The sequence below is a fragment of the Saccopteryx leptura genome, chromosome 5 (genome assembly GCF_036850995.1).
Source record: "Saccopteryx leptura isolate mSacLep1 chromosome 5, mSacLep1_pri_phased_curated, whole genome shotgun sequence".
Taxonomy (NCBI): domain Eukaryota; kingdom Metazoa; phylum Chordata; class Mammalia; order Chiroptera; family Emballonuridae; genus Saccopteryx; species Saccopteryx leptura.
In genome coordinates this window covers 210,856,570-210,876,256 of record NC_089507.1, presented here as the reverse complement: position 1 = coordinate 210,876,256, position 19,687 = coordinate 210,856,570, and the positions used below count along the sequence as shown (strand labels likewise).

The following is a 19,687-nucleotide window of genomic DNA, read 5'->3' as shown; positions in this document are numbered from 1 at the left end:
ATCAGCACTGCCCAATAGTACTTTCTGTGATAGTGGAAATGTCCTATAATTCTGTAGTCCATGTATCAGCAGGTGGCTGTTGGGCACTTAAAATGTGTCTAGTACAACTGAGAAAGTGGATTTTTATTTTTATTTTAAATTCAAATTTAAGTATTTACATATAGCTAGTATCTAAGATATTGAAAGGCACAGAACCAGACATAGCAAGAACTGACTCTATTTGAGATAATATCTAGGACACTAGTAATGATAATAAGAGTAACCTATTGTGCATACTTCTCATATTCAAAAGAGTTAAAAGCACAGATTATGGAATCAAACTGCCTGGGTTCAAATCTTTCAGTTTCCTTCTCTATAAAATGGAGTAACAGTATCCACTTCTCAAATGGTGATGTAAATGAAATAGTGTACAGGAAAGCGCTTACTACACTCTCGGGCTATCCTGCTAACCCTCAATAAACGGAATTAGTTATTATTTAATTCTTACATAAGTCGCTTCCATCTTTGAGCCTGCTACTTTCCAATCTTCTAAACTGGCTAACATGCTCCTCGAAGAGTTATTATTAGGAGTTGCTGAGTCAACACAAATGGTTTGCAAGTTACAATAAATGCCACATATACGTCAGTTATTACCAACCGGAACAATCTTTGGAGGAAATTGCCATCATTCTCCAAAGGGAGGAAAAACAACAACAACTATCGAATAACAGCACTTACCCCCTTGACCCTTCCCATTTCTTTAAATTGGCCGGGCTACACACACGACTAAGTGACAGTGATAACGACCAATCAGAAGGAGCCGCGTATCGGGCCCGCCCTGAAGCCTTGCCCAATAGAGTCGCGGTAGCGCCCGGAACAGAACCGTTGCGAGGTGGCCGGTTCCAAGTGGGCCCCGGTGCCGGGGGAAGCGGGCTTGCACGCGAGGACCTTGGGGTTCTTTGCGCGCGAGGACCGGAATTCAAGCCGTGGCTCCAGGAAGCGGCCCGGCCCAGGGGGACGGCGGGGGCTGACTTGTGCCTAGAGCCCATCTGAGCACGCGGAGCCTGCCGCGTGTCCCCGGCGTCCCCTCCGGCACGCTCCCGCAGCCACTTTCTCGGGCGGAAGTCAGCCTGCGTTTCGGGCCCTTCTGGGACCTGCTCGGAGGAATGGCGCTGCCGGGTGAGGTGCTGCGCAGGGTTCGACGGCGGGTCCCCGCGGACGGTACGCCTTGGCGAGTGGGCCGGCGCCTGCGGGAGGCTAGTGCTCAGCACTCGGCAGCCGGCCAGGCGGAGTCCCCTTCCTCTGCGGGACAGGGGCAGGGGCTCCAGCTCACTCGGGGGTCGAGGGGCCGACAGAGGGCTGTTGAGCGGGCGGGACTGCCGGGACCTGCGGAGGGGTGGGTGTGGGTGTGGTGCTCTGCTACGGAAACCCCCGAGGTCCAGCCGGGGGAACCGCGGCGTGGTTACCCTAGATCCGGCTTCACTCATTCATTGGACTCGCGCGCGCTCCTGGGCCAGGCGGACTAGGAGTGAGCTTTTGATCAAATCATCCGTTGGACCACAGTTTTCCTTTAAGTTGAAAAGGGAGAAATTATATATATATATATATCATCTCTCTGGGTGCTTAGGACATAAGTTCTGAAATTTGATTTTCCGGGTGCAAAATTGCAGCCCGCCACGTATTCATTATGTGACACACCCCCCATCCCACCGCAAGTTACTTAACCCCTGTGCACCTCAGTTTCTATCTGTAAAATGGACCGGTCGCATTGTCTCCTCGTAAATTGCTGTGATAAGTGAGAGAATCTCCGTGCATAGCTTAGAACAATACGCATCACTAACTGCACTCCGGTAAAAAAGCAGGATCGACTCACCACCACAACTTGGGAAATGTGTACTATTGTTATTTCCACTTGACAGACGGGAGGGAAGAGAGAATCCCAAGAAGGGAAGTATCTTGCCCAAGGTACCAATGAATGTCAGTGGTTTACTGGCCCATTATTTAAGAAGTTGAGGGTAATGGAGGTGTTAAAAACAGACTTTGGATTCAAACTGCCTTCAGTTTGATTCTCAACTAGTTTTCGGTCTTAGGGCAGGTAACTACTTCTGAATCTCAATTTCTTGGTTTGTAAGCTGTACTCACTTGGATGTTGAAGATTTAATAATTCTATACATGCAAGGTACTTAGTTTAGTATGGGCATAACCAGCCCATGTTAAGTGTGCAGATTTTAGCTAGGAAAGTTAATTGTTATCATTAATGGGAGGGGGAAGGTTAGGATTCTGACACAGATGCTTTGTTAGGGGAATTTACAGGCTAGCTGGGAAAATGCTAGTCATTTTAGGTCCTAGTCATTCACGATCTTAAGATATTAAGAGCATAACATGTTCAAAAGGCACTGGGGAGTTAGCACTAGTATCTTGACTTCTCATTCTCACACATCTTTCTATTCATTATCAATACTACCTTGAATTATGAATTTTAGCCAGACTGACCTCTCCTCCCGACCCTCTATATTAACTGATGTAACACTTTTAAACCTGAGGAGTAGGTACTATTCCTAATCCCTTTTTACACTTGAGGAAACTGAAGCACAGGCTTGCCACATTGTCATTGTTGGCAGGCAGGCACATTGCTCAGAAATGACAGAGCGTCGGCCTGGCGTGCAGGAGTCCTGGGTTTGATTCCCGGCCAGGGCACACAGGAGAAGCGCCCATCTGCTTCTCCACCCCTCCCCCTCTCCTTCCTCTCTCTCTCTCTCTCTCTCTCTTCCCCTCCTGCAGCCGAGGCTCCACTGGAGCAAAGTTGGCCCGGGGGCTGAGGATAGCTCTATGGCCTCTGCCCCAGGCGCTAGAGTGGCTCTGGTTGCAACAGAGCAACGCCCCCTGGTGGGCATGCCGGGTGGATCCCGGGTGGGCGCATGCAGGAATCTGCCTCCCTATTTCCAACTTCAGAAAGATACCAAAAAAAAAAAAAAAAAAAATGACAGTAAGGATTTCACCTTAGCTCCAGGGGCCATGTTCCTTATTATTTTATAGTACTGGCTTGGGATCTAATCCAAGGGAGGGCTATTGAGGGGCTTCTTAAGGAAGAGACACTTGAACTGGAATCTGAAAGTAGAAATTAAGCAAAGTTTAAGTGGGGAAAAGCATGAAAAGGAACCGGTAGAGAAGAACATGACTCCTTAGAGGAGGCCAGAAACCCGCATGGAGGGAAGAGCAAGGATTCAGGGTTGGGTCTGTCCTGAGAGGCCCAGGAGTTGCTAATGTACTTGAAATGGGAATGGTGTGATGAGTCCTGTACTTTAGACACAGGGAGGCTGCCCGCAGGACTGGCCTTCAGATAGTCGATGACAGTGCCCACCAATTCCCCAAGACTTCTCTCCAATTTAAACCTCCCAGTTCCCTTAGCCTTCCTTACATGATTTGGTGGGCATCATCATGGGAACTCTGTATAGAACTTTGGAGTAGTATTGAGTGTGTTTAATAGTCATTTTCCCCCAAGGTTCAAGCGCTGTCTTCCTGTTGGCCCTGACAATCATAGCCAGTGCGCAGGCTCTGACGCCCATTCACTACCTCACCAAGCATGATGTGGAGAGACTGAAGGCTTCGCTGGACCGCCCTTTCGCTAGTTTAGAATCCGCTTTCTACTCCATTGTCGGACTCAGCAGCCTTGATGCCCAGGTCCTAGATGTAAAGGTAAGGCTCCTTTTTCTGGGTGGCTTCGTCCCTTTACGTTGTTCCTTTTGTGTACTTCATAACTACCTTTTGCTCATTTGAGGATAACCAAGATTAATATAATATACAAAATAGATCTATCAATCTGCCAGATTTTTGAAATCTAATATGTTTAGGAACTTGTCAGGAGTTTTAACAGAGTATAATGAAGAGCAAGTCATAGATGCTCTGGAAACTTTGAATGCAGCTCTGAGTGGGACCGTACAATACCGCATTTACTTGTCACCTGCCCTTATCTGTGGCTATAAACAATAAAGGATTTCAAGATGGGGGTGCATCCGACTTATTAAATAGTTAGTGTCCCTGCATCACGTTTTGATATGAACCTTTGATGATGAAAATGCATCATGATTAAAACCTTTCCTGGATTTAGGAACAGTCTTAAGTATTACATTTCACTCACTATAGTAGCAAGGATAGCTCGGGCGAGAAATTGGGGCCAGGTTTCTCATATATAAGCTGTGTATTAATTTTCTATGGCTGCATAGCAAATACCATGTACTTAGCAATTTAACACAAGACTCATTTCTGAGTTGATAGTTCTGTGGGTCAGAAGTCCAGGCAGGCTTGGCTAGGCTCTCTGCTTATGTTTCAGAGTCAAAATGCAGGTGTTGGACAGACTGGGCTCTGACATGGAGGGAATGGGGAAGAATCTGCTTCAAGTTCCTCCAGGTTGTCGGCAGAATCCACTGCCTTGCGGTTATAGGTCTGAGGTTCCCATGTTCCTGCTGGCTTTCAGCTAAGGACTGCTCTCTGCTTCTCAGTGTCACCCACATTTCTTCTTACATGACCCCTCCCCATCTAAATCAGTAATAGCATGTTGAGTCCTTCTTACTCTTCAAAAATTTAACTTCTCTGCTGCCACCAGCCCGAAGAACTTTCTGTTATTAAAGGGTTTACCTGTGTAGGTCAGGCCTGCCTGGATAATCTCTGAATTTTAAGGTCACCTAACTTGGGGCTTTAATCCACCTGCAAAATCCCTTCAGAGCAGTTTCTAAATCCGTGTTTAAATGAATGACCAGTGGATGGAAACCTAACGATGGCATCTTTTGAGTTCTGCCTCTCCTTTCTTGTTTTAGCATAGAAACGACCCAAATTTCAGTGGCTTATGACAAAAGCTTATTTTTTGCTCATATTATATGGCCCTCATGGGTCAGCTGGGACTTTGTTCCAGAACAGATCATTTTTAGTGGTCCCTTGGGAGGTAGAGGTTGTATAGCTCAGACTCTGGAGCCAAGCTGCCTGAGTTAGATAGAATTTTAGCTCCTCTAATAAGAGCTGAGTGACCTTGGACAAGTTACTTTGCCTCTTAGGCCTCAGTCTCCCCCCCCCCCCCATAAACTTAAGGTAATAAGACCTAGTGGATAGGTCCTTTTATTAAATAAGAAATGCACAGAGTGCCAGCGAGGAGTTTCTCTGTTTCGTGGGGACTAACAATGGACACCCAGGAGGACGTCCGACTCCTAAAGGAGCAGCCAATGATATATATCTGTGGAGACTGTCACAGAGAAAATGAAATAAAATCCAGGGGTCCAATCAGATGCAAAGAATGTGGACACAGAATAATGTACAAGAAAAGGACTAAAAGATTGGAGGTTTTTGATGCTCGATGAAACATGGACAACAGAGGAATATCGTTCGCGTTTGGATTTACTGTTAATGTTGTATAGCTTTTGATTAGTGTACTTATCCTATGAATATAACTATACACATGATTTCTCCTATGAATATAACTATACACATGATTTCATTTTAAGAAACACATTTACGTGTCTTATTTTTTAATTTTTTTTTTTTTACAGAGACAGAGTAGCTCAGAGAGAGGATAGACAGGGACAGACAGACAGGAACGGAGAGAGATGAGAAGCATCAATCATTAGTTTTTCGTTGCGACACCTTAGTTGTTCATTGATTGCTTTCTCATATGTGCCTTGACCAGGGGGCTACAGCAGACCGAGTAACCCCTTGCTCGAGCCAGTGACCTTGGGTCCAAGCTGGTGAGCCTTGCTCAAACCAGATGAGCCCGAGCTCAAGCTTGCGACCTCCAGGTCTCGAACCTGGGTCCTTTGCGTCCCAGTCTGACACTCTATCCACTGCACCACCGCCTGGTCAGGCCATTTATGTGTCTTTTAATAGTTTACATAAATAAACTTGTTTGATTAAAAAAAAAAGAAATGCACATAAAGCATTTGAACAGTACTTGACACATTTTAGGTGTTCATCATTGTTTGGGGCCTCAGTTTTATTGATGAACACCAGATGGCAGCAAAGCACAGGATTTAAGCTAACCCACAATTCTACTGAAAGGACTTCATTAGCTTTTCTATTGTAGGTCCCTAATTTGTGCAGTGTGAAATGTTTTGTCTCTTTCCTTTCCCTGTGTGGTTCCTTTCAAACTTCTGGTTTCAGTTCATTTGCTTTGAGACTCAGTAAAGTCTATTCATTAAGTTTTTCTTTTTTTAAAGCTTTTTGGTTGAAGTAGCACGTGCACACCATAAGATGTCAGATTACAGCTGTCAGCAAAGAGCAAAATCCTTTGCATGGCTCCCCTTGCCTCACTCCTGGTCCTGCTCCCTGGAAGCACCCACTTTTAACTACTTTTATTACCTTTGCATTTTGAATAGCTGAATTTATGTTACCTCAACCATAATACTTAACGATATCACAATTAAATGATGTTTCCTGGAGTTGGACATACTATAGATCGCTGGGGTTTTATGTGCCTCCTGTGTGCCAGGCACTGCGATGCGGGTTCAGCAAGTTTCTGCCCTCAGGTGACGAGTGGCTGGGAGGGTGTTGGTACAGTATGGTGAGTGCTTGGGGGGGCGCTTCGGTGGGGGAACAGCTGGCCTGTCGGTGAAGACTCTCTGGAATCAGTGGAAGAGGTGACATCTGAGCAGAGATGAAGATAAGGCTGGGTTTGGCAGATGAGAAGGACAAGAGCTAGGTGCTCCTGGCGGGGGGCGTGGCGGGGTCAGACACGTAAATGGTAAATGGCGAGAGCGCGGTGTCTCTGAGGAGCGAGTGGAGTTTGAGGTTGGAGGTGGGGGTGTGAGGAAGCTGGCACGCAGAGTACGGGTCGGTCATGAGTGCATCTCCCGCTGCGTCAGAAGTCTTCTGTCTTGTTCTGAGGGTAATTATAAGGAACCAATCAAGGGTTTTAATAGCAAATTTAGGTGGTGACATGTATTTTGTGAAGCTCACTCTTGAAGCAGCATGTGAGTAGGTTGCACGGCTTGAGACCAGTTAGGAGATGAGAAATGCAAGGGCCTGAACGAAGGCAGTGAGAGAAGCGGAGGGCGGGGATTGGGTTTGAGGAACACGAGGAGATAGACGCTGTAGGCTTGGGGGTAAGGGAAGAGTCCAGGCTGAGTCCCAGGTCTCTGCTGTGGGGAATTGGGTGCATGGTGATGCCCATCCATGAGCTGGGAAGTCCAGGTGAAGAAATAGTAGGTTTCAAGCTCATTTTGGATGCATTCAACCTGACTTAGCTTTGTAGACATCTAAGTGGAGACCCTAGTACAGCTGAAATCAAAGGAGCCACTTGGCCACTTACCAGCTTTGTCACCTTCACTGGATTGCTTACCAACTCGAAGCCTCAGCTTCTTTTTCTGTTAAATGGGGATGATACACTCTACCACGGGGTCCTTGTTCATTAAAAGGAAGAGCATCTCAAACACCCAGCAAAGGTCATAACCAGAGCAGGCAGTTCGGGGAGTGGCTTCTTTCCTTCCTCTCTAGGATTTACAGGGACCAGACTTCCTTCAGGTTTGTCACTCCGTCTCTGAAGTCAGCAATTTCGAGTAATGCAGTGTTCTATGAAATCTTAAAAAAGGAAATCTTGTGTAGCTCATACTTTAAGCTAGCATATAGATTGCTTAGAATTTTGTCATTAAAAAAAAAAATAGATTCTTGCCTGACCAGGCGGTGGCACAGTGGATAGAGCGTTGGACTGGGATGCAGAGGACCCAGGTTCGAGACCCCGAGGTCACCGGCTTGAGCGTGAGCTCATCTGGTTTGAGCAAAAGCCCACCAGCTTGAACCCAAGGTCGCTGGCTCCAGCAAGGGGTTATTCGGTCTGCTGAAGGCGTGCGGTCAACGCACATATGAGAAAGCAATCAATGAACAACTAAGGTGTCGCAATGAAAAACTAATGATTGATGCTTCTCATCTCTCTCCATTCCTGTCTGTCTGTTCCTGTCTATCCCTCTTTCTGACTCTCTGTCTCTGTAAAAAAACAAAACAAAAAACAACAACAACAAAATAGATTCTCTTCCAGTCACCATTTATGTCACCACTTATCACTGATATTTTCCCTCCTTTTTAGAAAGCGTGCACCTTCATTAAAGCAAACCTCGACCCCAGCAATGTGGACTCCCTGTTCTATGCCGCCCAATCCAGCCGGGTTCTCTCGGGGTGTGAGGTGAGTCCAGCTTCCTACATTTGTATTTACTTAAATTGTCAATATGTGTTTGGGGGATTTTGTTTGAGAGAGAAAGAAACATTGATTTGGTGTTCCACTCATTTATTCATTCATTGGTTGATTCTTATTTGTGCCCTGACCAGAGTTCCAGCCCACAACCTTGGTATATTAGGTTGTTATTCTAACAAACTGGCCATCGGCCAGGGCTCAGATTTTTTTTTTATTTTAAACAATGAAGATCCATTAATGAGAATGGAATTCTATTTTTATTTTTATTTTTTAAAGGAAAAGTAGTTTAATTTCCCCTGAGTTTTTACTTTTCATGAATTTTAAATACCTTTTCCCTATACTTGCCTCTCTTTTGGAAAGCCTTGATTTTTTTCTCCATCTCCCTTTAACATTTAAAGATATTCAAAGTAAAGGATGCCCCACACCAGTTTTCTGGAAACCCATTTTATTGAACATAGGATAACCAGGTAAGTAGACAAGCAACTTGCAGAATCCTTTCAAGCATTACGTTAAGGTTTTAAAAACGTTTAATTTAGTGTCTGAGGAGTTGAGGGCGAATGATCATGTACCAGGCGCTGGGGTGACTTGGGCAGTTGCTCCGCATGCCAGCTTTGGCATGCCGGCCCCTGACTGCCAGCACCTGTTCTCCAACTCTGTGTCTGCCAATCCTTTCCTAGATCTCTATTTCAAATGAGACCAAAGACCTGCTCCTGGCAGCTGTCAGTGAAGACTCATCCGTGACCCAGATCTACCACGCGGTTGCGGCCCTGAGCGGCTTTGGCCTCCCCTTGGCTTCCCAGGAAGCACTCAGCGCCCTTACCGTGCGCCTCAGCAAGGAAGAGACCGTGCTAGCGTGAGTCATCACCTCCAGGGCGTCTCAGGCTCCGCTTGGGTCGGGTACTCCTGAGCGGGCTCATCCACCGGTTCAGCAAATATTTTCTAGGCACCTGTTATGTGCCAGGTGCTCTGCTAGGCTCTACCAGACATACAGTTGCCCCGGGACAGGTAGGGTCCCTGTCCTCATGCAGCTCATGAGACAAGGTCTTCTCCAAGCTGCTCAAGCAGAAGGCACACACTGAGTCAGAGCAAGAACACACGGCCGCAGAGAGACAAAGTTGCCCTTTGAGGTTGGAGACTGAAGCAAGGGTTGGTGATGACTGAGGGAAACTGAGGCCAGTGAGCCACGAGGCTGTTCTGTTCTTGCTGAGGCTCGGCCAGGCACAGTGAGCCGTCAGCAGTGGAGGCTCTGCACTGAAGGAGGGCTTACGGGGTCCCTTGAAGCAGTGAGAGATCGTACCCGGTGGGAGAGGGGTGCTCGGGGGGAGAATATTCTAGGAGTCAGATTCTGCGGCTCTGCAGAAGGCGGAGGTGAAGCAGGAGCACCTTACAGGAAAAGCACTCTGAGCAACTTTCCTGGTTATTATCAATTTAATGTCACTGACTTAACACATTTACTAAACTTTAAAGTGATAGCGTGTGTAGATTTTTAAAACACTGAAGCTCGTCATTTAAAACAGTACATGTGTTTCTCGTTTTCTCTGTGCCCCCCATTTACTGGCAGCCCCTGAAGGAGAATGGAGCCCTGGACTCTTGCTGATTGTCCAGCAAGAGGCTGTGACACTAACTCCCCATTGCAGAGTAGTTGAATTGTTTCCCAAGGTGTTGTTTGTTTGCTTTGTGTATGTGGTTTTTGTTTATTTTTGGTTTTTGCTAAGAACCAGAATATTTCTAAATTTGAAGCTCTGTTGAAGGCAGGGTTCAGTCATTTGATGTTCTCTTCGTCTCTCTCACACCCAATTTATATTCACATGGCCAGTAATCGGTGACTTTGGGGCTGATTGATACTCTTTCCAGGGCTGATGTTTTGTACATATACATACATACATATATATATATATATTTTTTTTTTTAAATTTATTGGTTTGAGAGAGAAAAACTTCAATTTGTTGTTTATGAGTTCATTGGATGATTCTTGTATGAGCCCTGACTGGGGATCAGACCCACAACCTTGGTGTACTGGGACGATGCTCACTGAATACCTGGCCAGGGCTTGGTACACATTTTGTCCAGTGCTTGGCCCTTGTCCTATTGTTTCAGGTTACTTTATTTTGATCTCATAATTTCTTATGGAATGCCTCCCCAGTCACGACCATCAGTGATGCCGCCTTTTATAGAAAAATCTTTCCATTTCCCTCTGGGCAAAAAGGAGAATCTGTCTCCTTAAACGCTGGAACAGGAAAAAGTACAAAGCCTGACCTGTGGTGGCACAGTGGATAAAGTGTCGACCTGGAATGCTGAGGTCACCGATTCAAAACCCTGAGCTTGTCTGGTCAAGGCACATATGAGAGTTGATGCTTCCTGATCCTCCCCCTTTCTTCTCTCCCCCCCCCCCCCCAAATAAAATTAAAGTCTAAAAGGAAAAAGTACAGAGAAAATACATTCATTTTGGAGTCAATTATACTTGGGTTTGAACACTAATTATGTTCCTTTTCTGCTGTGTGATATTGGGCTTGTTACTAACCTCTCTGTGCCTCATATGTAAAATAAGACCAACCAGTAATCCTTACATGGTAGAACAAAGGTCAGGATACAGTGAGATAATAACACATGAAGAGCCTAGTGCAGTGCCTGGTTCTTAGTGGGCATGCAACAAATGGAGTTCCTTCTCTCCTAGAGCACTCTCCTAGGGAGCTGATCACTTCTGTGGTTGTATTGCAGTTATTTCTGTATTAGATTGTAAGCATTTTTATTTGTGGTGCGTAGAGCCTGGCATGTGATTGGTGCCCAACAAAGAGTTAATGAAGGTTGATGCTGTGCTTTTGTATTTTGATTCTCTTATAGAAAGATTGCAGGTCTAAGGAGCACACACTTGGGCTCCGATAGAACTCTATTCAAATAGAGCATATTCAACACACACACACACACACACACACACACACACACACACACACACAATCGCCACCCCAAACCTCAGTGTCTTCATATCTAAAGCAGAGAATGGTGTCTGTCTCATATGGGTATTGTGACAACCCAACTAGTAGGATACCTTATATGATATTATACTAATTTGCCTTATTTAATGAAATCTAGCATAAATTAGAATGCTTCTAAATGAGCTTTCTACATGTAAGTGAGTGTATTCTAGGAAATGAATGTTCATAAGCTTGTCTAGAATGGGAAAAAATGATTTGTAGGTTTGAATGAATCATCTGAAAAGATGCCATTGTGGTCTCCCATAACACAATTTCTTTGAATCATCTGCTGGGACTGGATCTGCCTTCTTGGTGTTTGAATACAGTACTCGGGAAGGAAAGAAATTGCTGCCTGGGGAATAAGTAATTACAGCTAGTGACAAAACTTTTCAAATGCTTAGTGGTTTAATTTCATTCTACGAACTTCTGAGGTTGTTACCAACATGATGCTCACTTGTTCCAAAAAAAGAGAAAAATGGTATTTTAATTGAAAAGTTCTTTCTAGGGTATCCTTGCAGTCTTTTCCAGGCTCAGCAGTTATCATGGGCAGATGTGGGGGTTGTTTTTTTTGATGTGGGTTTTTTTATCTTGTTTGAAAATCCAGACTTCATTTTCTCCAGTGCAGTATAGCAACAGGCATCCCGTAGGAGCTGTTCAACACTCCAGAACTTCCCTCTCCGTGAATTGTGACTCCTCTGTTTTCCAACTTGTCATCTTAATAGAACTAGTTTTCCATGGAGAGAATCTAAATTGTTGTGATCTTAATGAAAGCAGACAAATTCTCACTCCATGCTCCCCAACACATTGACTTAGTAAATGGTGCTTTTACACCAAGGGCCCGTCTCCTTTCTTGGGAACCAGGAAATATCCAGAGTAGGTAAATCCATAGAGACAGAATGCAGAATGGTGGTTGCCAGGGGCTTGAGGGTGGGCCTGGGGTGGCAGAATGGGAAGAAACTCCTTAATTTTTATTTTAGATTAATGGGAATGTTTTGGAACTAGACAGAAGTGATTGTACAACATTGTGAAATATACTAAATGCCATGGAACTGTTCACTATCAAATGGCTGATTTAGTTATGTGAACTTCAATCAATTTGTTAAATATCTCTCTCTATATATATGAGTGAGGGTTATTGGTTATAGCATTATATGATCTTGTAAAACATTTAATGTTTCTCAATTGGACATTAAGTTGACAAGTTGGACATAACTATGATATATCTAAGCAATGAAATGCTATGTCATTGTTAATAAGAATGAAGTACATTTATATGTACTCATGGAAAGGTGTATACAATATATTATTAAGTTGGCCCTGGCTGGTTGGCTCAGCAGTAGAGCATAGGCCCAGGTTCGATTCCCAGCCAGGACACACAGGAGAAGCACCCATCTGCTTCTCCACCCTTCCTCCTCTCCTTTCACTCTCTCTCTCTCTTCTCCTCCCACAGCCAAGGCTCCACTGGAGCAATGTTGGCCCCGGTGCTGAGGATGGCTCCATGACCTCTGCCTCAGGCACTAGAATGGCTCCAGCCACAATGGAGCAACACCCCAAATGGGCAGAGCATCACCCCCTGGTGGGCATGCCGGGTGGATCCTGGTCAGGCACATGTGGGAGTCTGTCTGACTGCCTCCACGCTTCTAACTTCAGAAAAATACAACCCTCCCCCCAAAAAAATATATATTATTAAGTTAAATAACTTGGAAAATAGTTATCTTTATTGGTAGGGTTTACAGAAATCTAAACTTCTTTAATAATGTATTGTTTGAATATTTTATAAATATATACTTTTATGACCAGAAATTAATACTAGGAAAAGAAAGAAACTAGACTTCAGTTTTGGGTTTTTTGTGTGTTTTTTTAAGATTTTTATTTATTCATTTTAGAGAGGGGAGAGAGAGACAGAGAAGGGAGAGAGAAGGGGGGAAGAGCAGGAAGCATCAACTCCCATATGTGCCTTGAATAGGCAAGCCCAGGGTTTCAAACAGATGACCTCAGTGTTCCAGGGCAACGCTTGATCCACTGTGCCACCACAGGCCAGGCTGACTTCAGTTTTGGAACCGAATCTTTTATTTCTTTTACCTTTACTTCATGCCTGAAGGATGAGTGACTTTCGGGTCACCCAGCAGGACGCCGAAAGCATAAACACTGGCCATTGAACACGTGTTAACCGAACACTTGCTGCTCATGTTGCATTACTATGGTTTCAGAAAAGTTGCTCCAAGTTTTACCCTGTAATCTGCAGATGTAGGTTCTATGATATTTTTTTGGTCTTAGAGTAAGAAAAGTAAAAACTTCACAGACAGCCATCTTCTGCCCAAAAGACCTTGGTCAAATTGAATCCTGTTCCGCCTAAGAGTCTCTCTGTTTTATACCTAATCTCGTCTCAGTGTTCTGTATGCGGTGCCAGTAGGAACAAAACAGGTTTCCAGAGGGCGCTGAACCTGTGCTCTCTCTCTTCTCGGTGCCCGCAGTCCTTGTGGGTCCTGCTGCATGGACTGCCTCCTTTCTAGCTGTACTGAACTTTATAATGTACTGACCTCTGTCTCACCTTTCCCGAGATTGTAAATAAGCTCCCTAAAGGCTGAGATTGTCTTATACTTCTAAAGAATAGGAGTGGGCTGTCTGTGGGGGTGTCCCAGTACAGGAGGGGGTGAGGCGCTGAGGAGCCGGGCCACTCATTCGAGTTGTGCTGTTTGCCTTCCAGAACAGTCCAGGCTCTGCAGACGGCTTCCCACCTGTCCCAGCAGGCTGACCTGAGGAGCGTTGTGGAGGAGATTGAGGTGTGAATTTACTTTGCCAAAGGAATTTCCCAGCTCCCGTCTTCGAAACTCTCTGGAAGAGCCTTGCTGATGGACGTGCGTGGTCTGTTACAGCCAGTTACGTCTCTTCACGCATTCATGGCACGCTCGTGTCCCTGTGTCACAGCAGTGTCCCAGGGAGTGCTTGTCAGGCCTTTTGTAGGTACAGTTTTATAGTCCACAGATTTTTTTTAGAGCCTGAAAAGCCTGAAATTCAAAAAGTTTTTCTACCTCTTATTACTTGGTAATCTCAGGCAATATCTGAGCCTCAATTTCCTTTAATGGTGGTTGTAGGAACAAGAGATTCTAAAGTGCCCAGTGGATAATATGTGCTCAGCAAGGGGTCTCGGTGGTTTTATTGCTGCTCTGTCCTTTCCAGTGCCCAGGACCTCCTGCTGCTCAGACTGCTCTCATGCAGGGCATAGCCAGTAGTGACAGGCAGCCCTGACAGTGTCATCACTGCCTGCTCCACAGGCACATGAGCTGCCCCGTCATGTTGCCCAGGAGAGTAGAATGTTGTCTCTCTTCATCCTTAGAGCATTTAATAAGAAGGAGAAATGCTCAGTAGTTTGTGTCCAGATGGATGGCCAGGGAATCCGTCTGTGCCATGATGCTTCCTGGGTGCACTGCTGCCCAGGGCGGCTGGTGCCTTCAGTGCCATGATCCCTGGGCTTGGACTTGACTCCGTTGGGTAAGGGAGGGCACACTCACATTGCTGCAGAAGACACTGTTCACCTCAGATGCCTGAACGACATAGTCTACTCATCACCTAAGCACCTTTTTTTCAGAAATACTAAGTGGCTGAGATGGTCTCCAGATTTAGAGTGAGATTTCTCAAAATCTATCTGTGCTGGGGTGACAGCAGTGTGTGTGTGTGTGTCTCATTTTTGTTGTCACTTGACTTCCAACGTGCTTGCATTTTGTTATGACAGGACCTCGTTGCCCGCTTGGATGAACTGGGAGGTGTGTATCTTCAGTTTGAAGAAGGACTGGAAACAACAGCATTATTTGTGGCCGCCACCTACAAGCTCATGGACCATGTGGGGACCGAGCCATCCATCAAGGAGGTGCCTAGCTAACAGTTCTTGGGAGTGAACCCCAAAGGGGTTGTTGACTTGATCTGCTCAGGATAGCTGTTTTCAGAGAGGGCTGTTCAGTTAGCCTTGGATAGAGTCCGTCTGTGTGTTGGGTTAGGTATTGAGAATGAGAACTAGAAAGATGTAATAGTGACTGTCCTTGAGAAACTGGTTGTCAGCGGGTAGACACGTTAACAGACTTTTATTCACACTTGCTGTAAACGGGGTGGATATGTCATAAGGGGGTGTGACCAGGAGGCCTTGCCTCCCCTCCCCTTTTCCTGATAAATCCTGCTTATCTCATGAATGCTGTCCACATTTGTGGCCCATGCCAATCCTGTTCTCCCTCTCGCCTCAGTTAGCAGTGGCTGAATCTTAGCTCATCTTTGTTGATTGACATGGTTCACTAAGAGGCTTGTGCGTCTGCCAGACATCCACCAGAGGTTAATTCTTTTCTCCTGTTTCAAGAGGAGCTTGGAAACTGAAGGAACCTTCAGTTGGAATGTGTATGGAAAATCTTGGAGTAGGACCCTTTTTGTACTCCTTTTTTGTGGAAAGGTTACCACCCTTGACATAAAGGACTTAAAATACAAGCTACTGTGTTTTAGGAGGAAAGATTTGGATTTCAAGTTAGAACTTTCATTTCTTTTGTGTATTAGGAGTTCTGTGTTGAGTTTCTTTAAGTCAACAGTAAATAATAATCTGTCTTGGGTAATTTGAATTAATTTCATATTTTCTACAGAGGATATGACCTAATAATTTATAATGAATCCTACACTTCATCCCCAGTGTAGGAAGTCTTAGAGATAGCCTAGTGTCTTTTAATTTCTGTTTTAGGTTAAAGTGCAAAAATGGGTCGTAAGGCACCGATCATTTAGGGACTCATTCATACACAGTACGTTAGATGAATTGGCAATATTCTTTGTATACAGCTGACTCTTTTTCTTGTTTTATTCCTAAGCTTCTCGTTAGCAGGTATTTGAATGGAGTAATTTTGCTGTCACTGCTTTTGACATAACTGTTCGGGTGAACAGTCACCCATTTTAACCTGTCAACAACTTAGTGATAGAAAAATGTAATAGGCACAATTAAAGAAAATTATTTCATGTCGACTGTGAATAACACTTGTCGGGAACAAGGGAGCTTTTTTGTTAGATGGTAGATTTTAAAAACAAAACTGATTGAAATGGAAAATGTTTCCTCCTGAGTAAACAACCTCCAGAATTTTAATAATGCCTTTTAGATTCCACTTTTTTAAAAAATTGCTTTCAATTTTTCCTAAGCAGCCCATTAGTTTTAAATGGAGAGTTATTTTAGTTTCTTTCTAATGTATATTTTGGCTGTAAGGCTTGATCTTGTAAGTAGACTTAGTGCCAGTGTTCTGCTCAGAGGTGGGCTGGGAGGGGGGCTGCTCAGCTGGGAGGGGGGTGGAATCAGGAGAGCACATTGTGGGAAGGACTTTGGAGACAAACCGACCTACATGTCAGTTTTGGTCTTGCTGCCTTTTTTTTTTTCTCTCTCTGTTATAACTTGTAGGAGTTACTTAACCTCCTTTAGGCTCAGTTTCCTCATTTGAAAAACATAGATAGTATCAGTTTTTTCAGGGTTTTTGCTAAGATTGTGAGTTAATGTACACAAACTACCTGTCCCAGTGCCTGGCGCTTACAGGTTACTGTTACATGTATTTTATACTTCCATATCTCAGTAGTTACCTGGAAAGTACCTTGCATTTGTCTAGTAAGCATTCAATAAATGGTTGATAAATAAATGCATTCATATCAGTTTTGCTAGAAGCTGGAAAAAAACAAACAACCAAATCCAAGTTTTGAACTTAAATGCAGAATATTCGTGTGCCCCCCACCCCACCCTGCTCTCCCACCCCTGGCTTACCAATCCAGATTGATGGCTAGAAGACTTTCCGGTGAGCACTTAGATAGGGAATGGCTTGAGCCAGGTGGGGAGGGAGGGCTGGCTCTCACAGCTTCCTGCTGGAGGAAGATCTCAGCTGCATTTCCCTGCATTTCCCTCTCTTTCAGGACCAGGTCATCCAGCTAATGAACACGATCTTTAGCAAGAAGAACTTTGAGTCACTCTCGGAAGCCTTCAGCGTGGCCTCCGCTGCCGCTGCGCTCGCCCAGAATCGCCACCACGTGCCCGTTGTGGTTGTGTCCGAGGGCTCTCCTTCTGACACTCAGGAACAGGCAGTCCTGCGGGTATGGCCTCCACGCGCAAAACGTGCTGCCCTGCTGTCGTGTCCAGTGTAGGGCGACTGCCGCACAGCCGGTTGTCACCCATGAGGACACCCATGAACGGAGAGCAAGGCTCATTCCCTTAGCCTGGTATTCGGACATGACTGCTGGGTTAGCTAGTCCCCGAAACTCTCCACTCTATCAAAAGATGTGCTTTTCTTCTAGAGAAGTTTAAATAATAACGCTTTCACTAAATTGAGTGCAAGAAAATGGCATTTGTGAGTTCATAACTTGAAATGACTAGAGAAGTCTTGCTTCTAATGCATTTTTTAGTACCAAAACTTTCTAAATACATTATTTATTTTAAGGCAGCTTTTTAAATTCCTGAGCAGTTTTGGTACTTAGCGTTGTTAAAGTACATAGCAGGTCTCCCTCTGGGGTGACTGTGGATGTCTGCCTCCTTGCCGCCTAGCCTCCTCCTCACTCAGCAGTGAGCACAGACTTCTCTTTCGAGTTAACTCCCAGAACAGGCTCTGTGCACCCTTCTTGAATTCGCTTAGAGATTTCATCTCAAGTGAGGCTTTTGTTGCTGTTGAAATCACTGGTAACATAAGATCTTGAGAAGAATTGAAGCATTCTATGTCTGAACCTTGGGGTTCCACATCGGACAGTCCCGTCCGCCCCATCAGTTCTACTTTGGTGGCTCCTGCAGATAGTCCCCTGGGGAGATGCTCAGCACTTCAAAACTGCCTCTCCTCCCTCTCCTTACAACCTACACCCCTTCAGCTAGACTGGGGTAAGAAATCACCTAATTAACATAAATCACCACAAGGCAGGGCATGCTCAGAGAGTGAAGGAGAAAGAGGACTGGCTTTGAAGCTTGGCTGGGGTTTGAGTCCTAGGTCAGCAATTTTCAACTGGTATGCTACAAGAATTTTTAAATTTTTTTTATGGAGTTTAGAGAGAGAGAGGAAAAAAAAAGAAAAACATTGATTTGTTGTTTCACTTATTTATACAATCATTCATTGATTCTTGTATGTGCCCTGACCAGGGATCGAACCTGCAACCTTGGCTATCAGGACAGCGCTGTAACCAACTGAGCTACCCAGCCAGGGCCAACTGCAAGAATTTAAAAACATGCAGTACCTGACTGTTTAATCAGGAACACTGACCTTTTTTTCCTTAGATTGTCAAATTAAAAAATGATAGTAGCTAACAATGATAGCTGTCTGGTGTGAATAAATCAAAATTATACCTATTTTGTCTTTTTTGTCAGATAAGCAAAAAATAAACTTTTTGGTGTGCCACAGATTTTTAGTAATTAGTTCATGTGTGCCATGAGGTGGAAAAGGTTGAAAATCGCTGTTCTAGACCAACCACTTAGCTGACAATGTGGTCTTTGGCAGTCTCTTTTCCTCTCGTGGCCTCAGTTTCTTCATCTGTAAGATAGAGGTTATGGTCTCTGTTTCTGACTGTTGATGGGAAGATAAAGAACCTAGCCTCATATCTGAAAGTCAAATAGTTGACTTTCAACAAATGATCGTTTTTAATGTTATCCATATTCAATTTTCTCATTGCCCATACCTTCCTGAAATGTTTCCCGTGTGAATACATACATTTTAAGATACTTTAGTTGAGTGGATAGAAGAGGGAACAGAAAGAAAGGAACATACTGTGATCAGGGGCCAGTCATTCTCTTCGTCTAGGGCCAGGCTCTAGTTTTCTTCCCTGAAAAATGAGATCATTGGACAAGATCATATTTAAGATCCTCCCCACCTCTAACATTTTATAATTGATCCTGTTCCCAGTCTAATTGTGTTTTCCTGTATTTGATCTCTGATAGACAGTAGACCAAGGGTCAGTGGAGATGTCCTAAAATGAGGCTTTTCTCCTACAAAGCGTCCTCCCTTTGGATAAAGCACACCATGACAACATTCTGTACTCCCTCAGCCTTGGTTGCTACAGATAATTTTTAAACTTATTTCCAGTTGCGGGTCACCAATGTTCTGTCCCAGCCTCTGCCTCAGGCCTCTGTTAAACTAGAACATGCTAAATCCGTGTCGTCCAGAGCCACTGTTCTCCAGAAGACCTCCTTCACCCCTATCGGGTAAGTCCTGAGCATTTTTTTTAAGTGAGAGACAAACAGAAAGGGGGAAAGATGAGAAGCATCAATTCTTTGTTGGGGCACCTTAGTAGTTCATTGATTGCTTCTCATATGTGCCTTGACTGGGGTGCTCCAGCTGAGCCAGTGACCCCTTGCTCAAACCAGAGACCGTGGGCTCAAGCCAGCAACTGTGGGTCATGTTTATGGTCCCACACTCAACTCAGCGACCCCACACTCAAGCTGGAGACCTTGGTCTTTCAAACCTGGGTCCTCAGTGTCCCAGGCCAATGCTCAATCCACTGTGCCACTGCCTGGTCAGGCCTGAGCATATTTTTATCAGGTGCCAGTAAACTTGTTTTGGAAAGTTAGCTTGCAGCCATTGTAATCCAGATTAATGTG

General features: G+C 44.7%; 1 protein-coding gene and 1 pseudogene across 3 annotated transcripts in view; both read left to right on the top strand.

Moving 5' to 3' along the window:
- Positions 1–860: 860 nt before the first annotated feature.
- The window catches only part of RPN2 (ribophorin II), a 41,092-nt gene continuing 22,265 nt past the window's right edge, over positions 861–19,687 (top strand). Inside the window, exons 1-8 of one of the 3 annotated variants that reach the window (XM_066383845.1) lie at positions 861–1,158; positions 3,482–3,675; positions 8,042–8,137; positions 8,824–8,999; positions 13,826–13,901; positions 14,852–14,986; positions 17,032–17,208; positions 19,173–19,291. In XM_066383845.1, coding sequence (XP_066239942.1) covers positions 1,146–1,158; positions 3,482–3,675; positions 8,042–8,137; positions 8,824–8,999; positions 13,826–13,901; positions 14,852–14,986; positions 17,032–17,208; positions 19,173–19,291 — 986 coding nt within the window. In that variant the 5' untranslated portion in view covers positions 861–1,145. Of the gene's footprint in view, positions 1,201–3,481; positions 3,676–8,041; positions 8,138–8,823; positions 9,000–13,825; positions 13,902–14,851; positions 14,987–17,031; positions 17,209–19,172; positions 19,292–19,687 lie in introns of all 3 variants that reach the window. The other 2 variants (XM_066383844.1, XM_066383846.1) reach the window with 2 other exon arrangements.
- LOC136406224 (DNA-directed RNA polymerases I, II, and III subunit RPABC4 pseudogene) lies at positions 5,121–5,388 on the top strand (annotated as a pseudogene).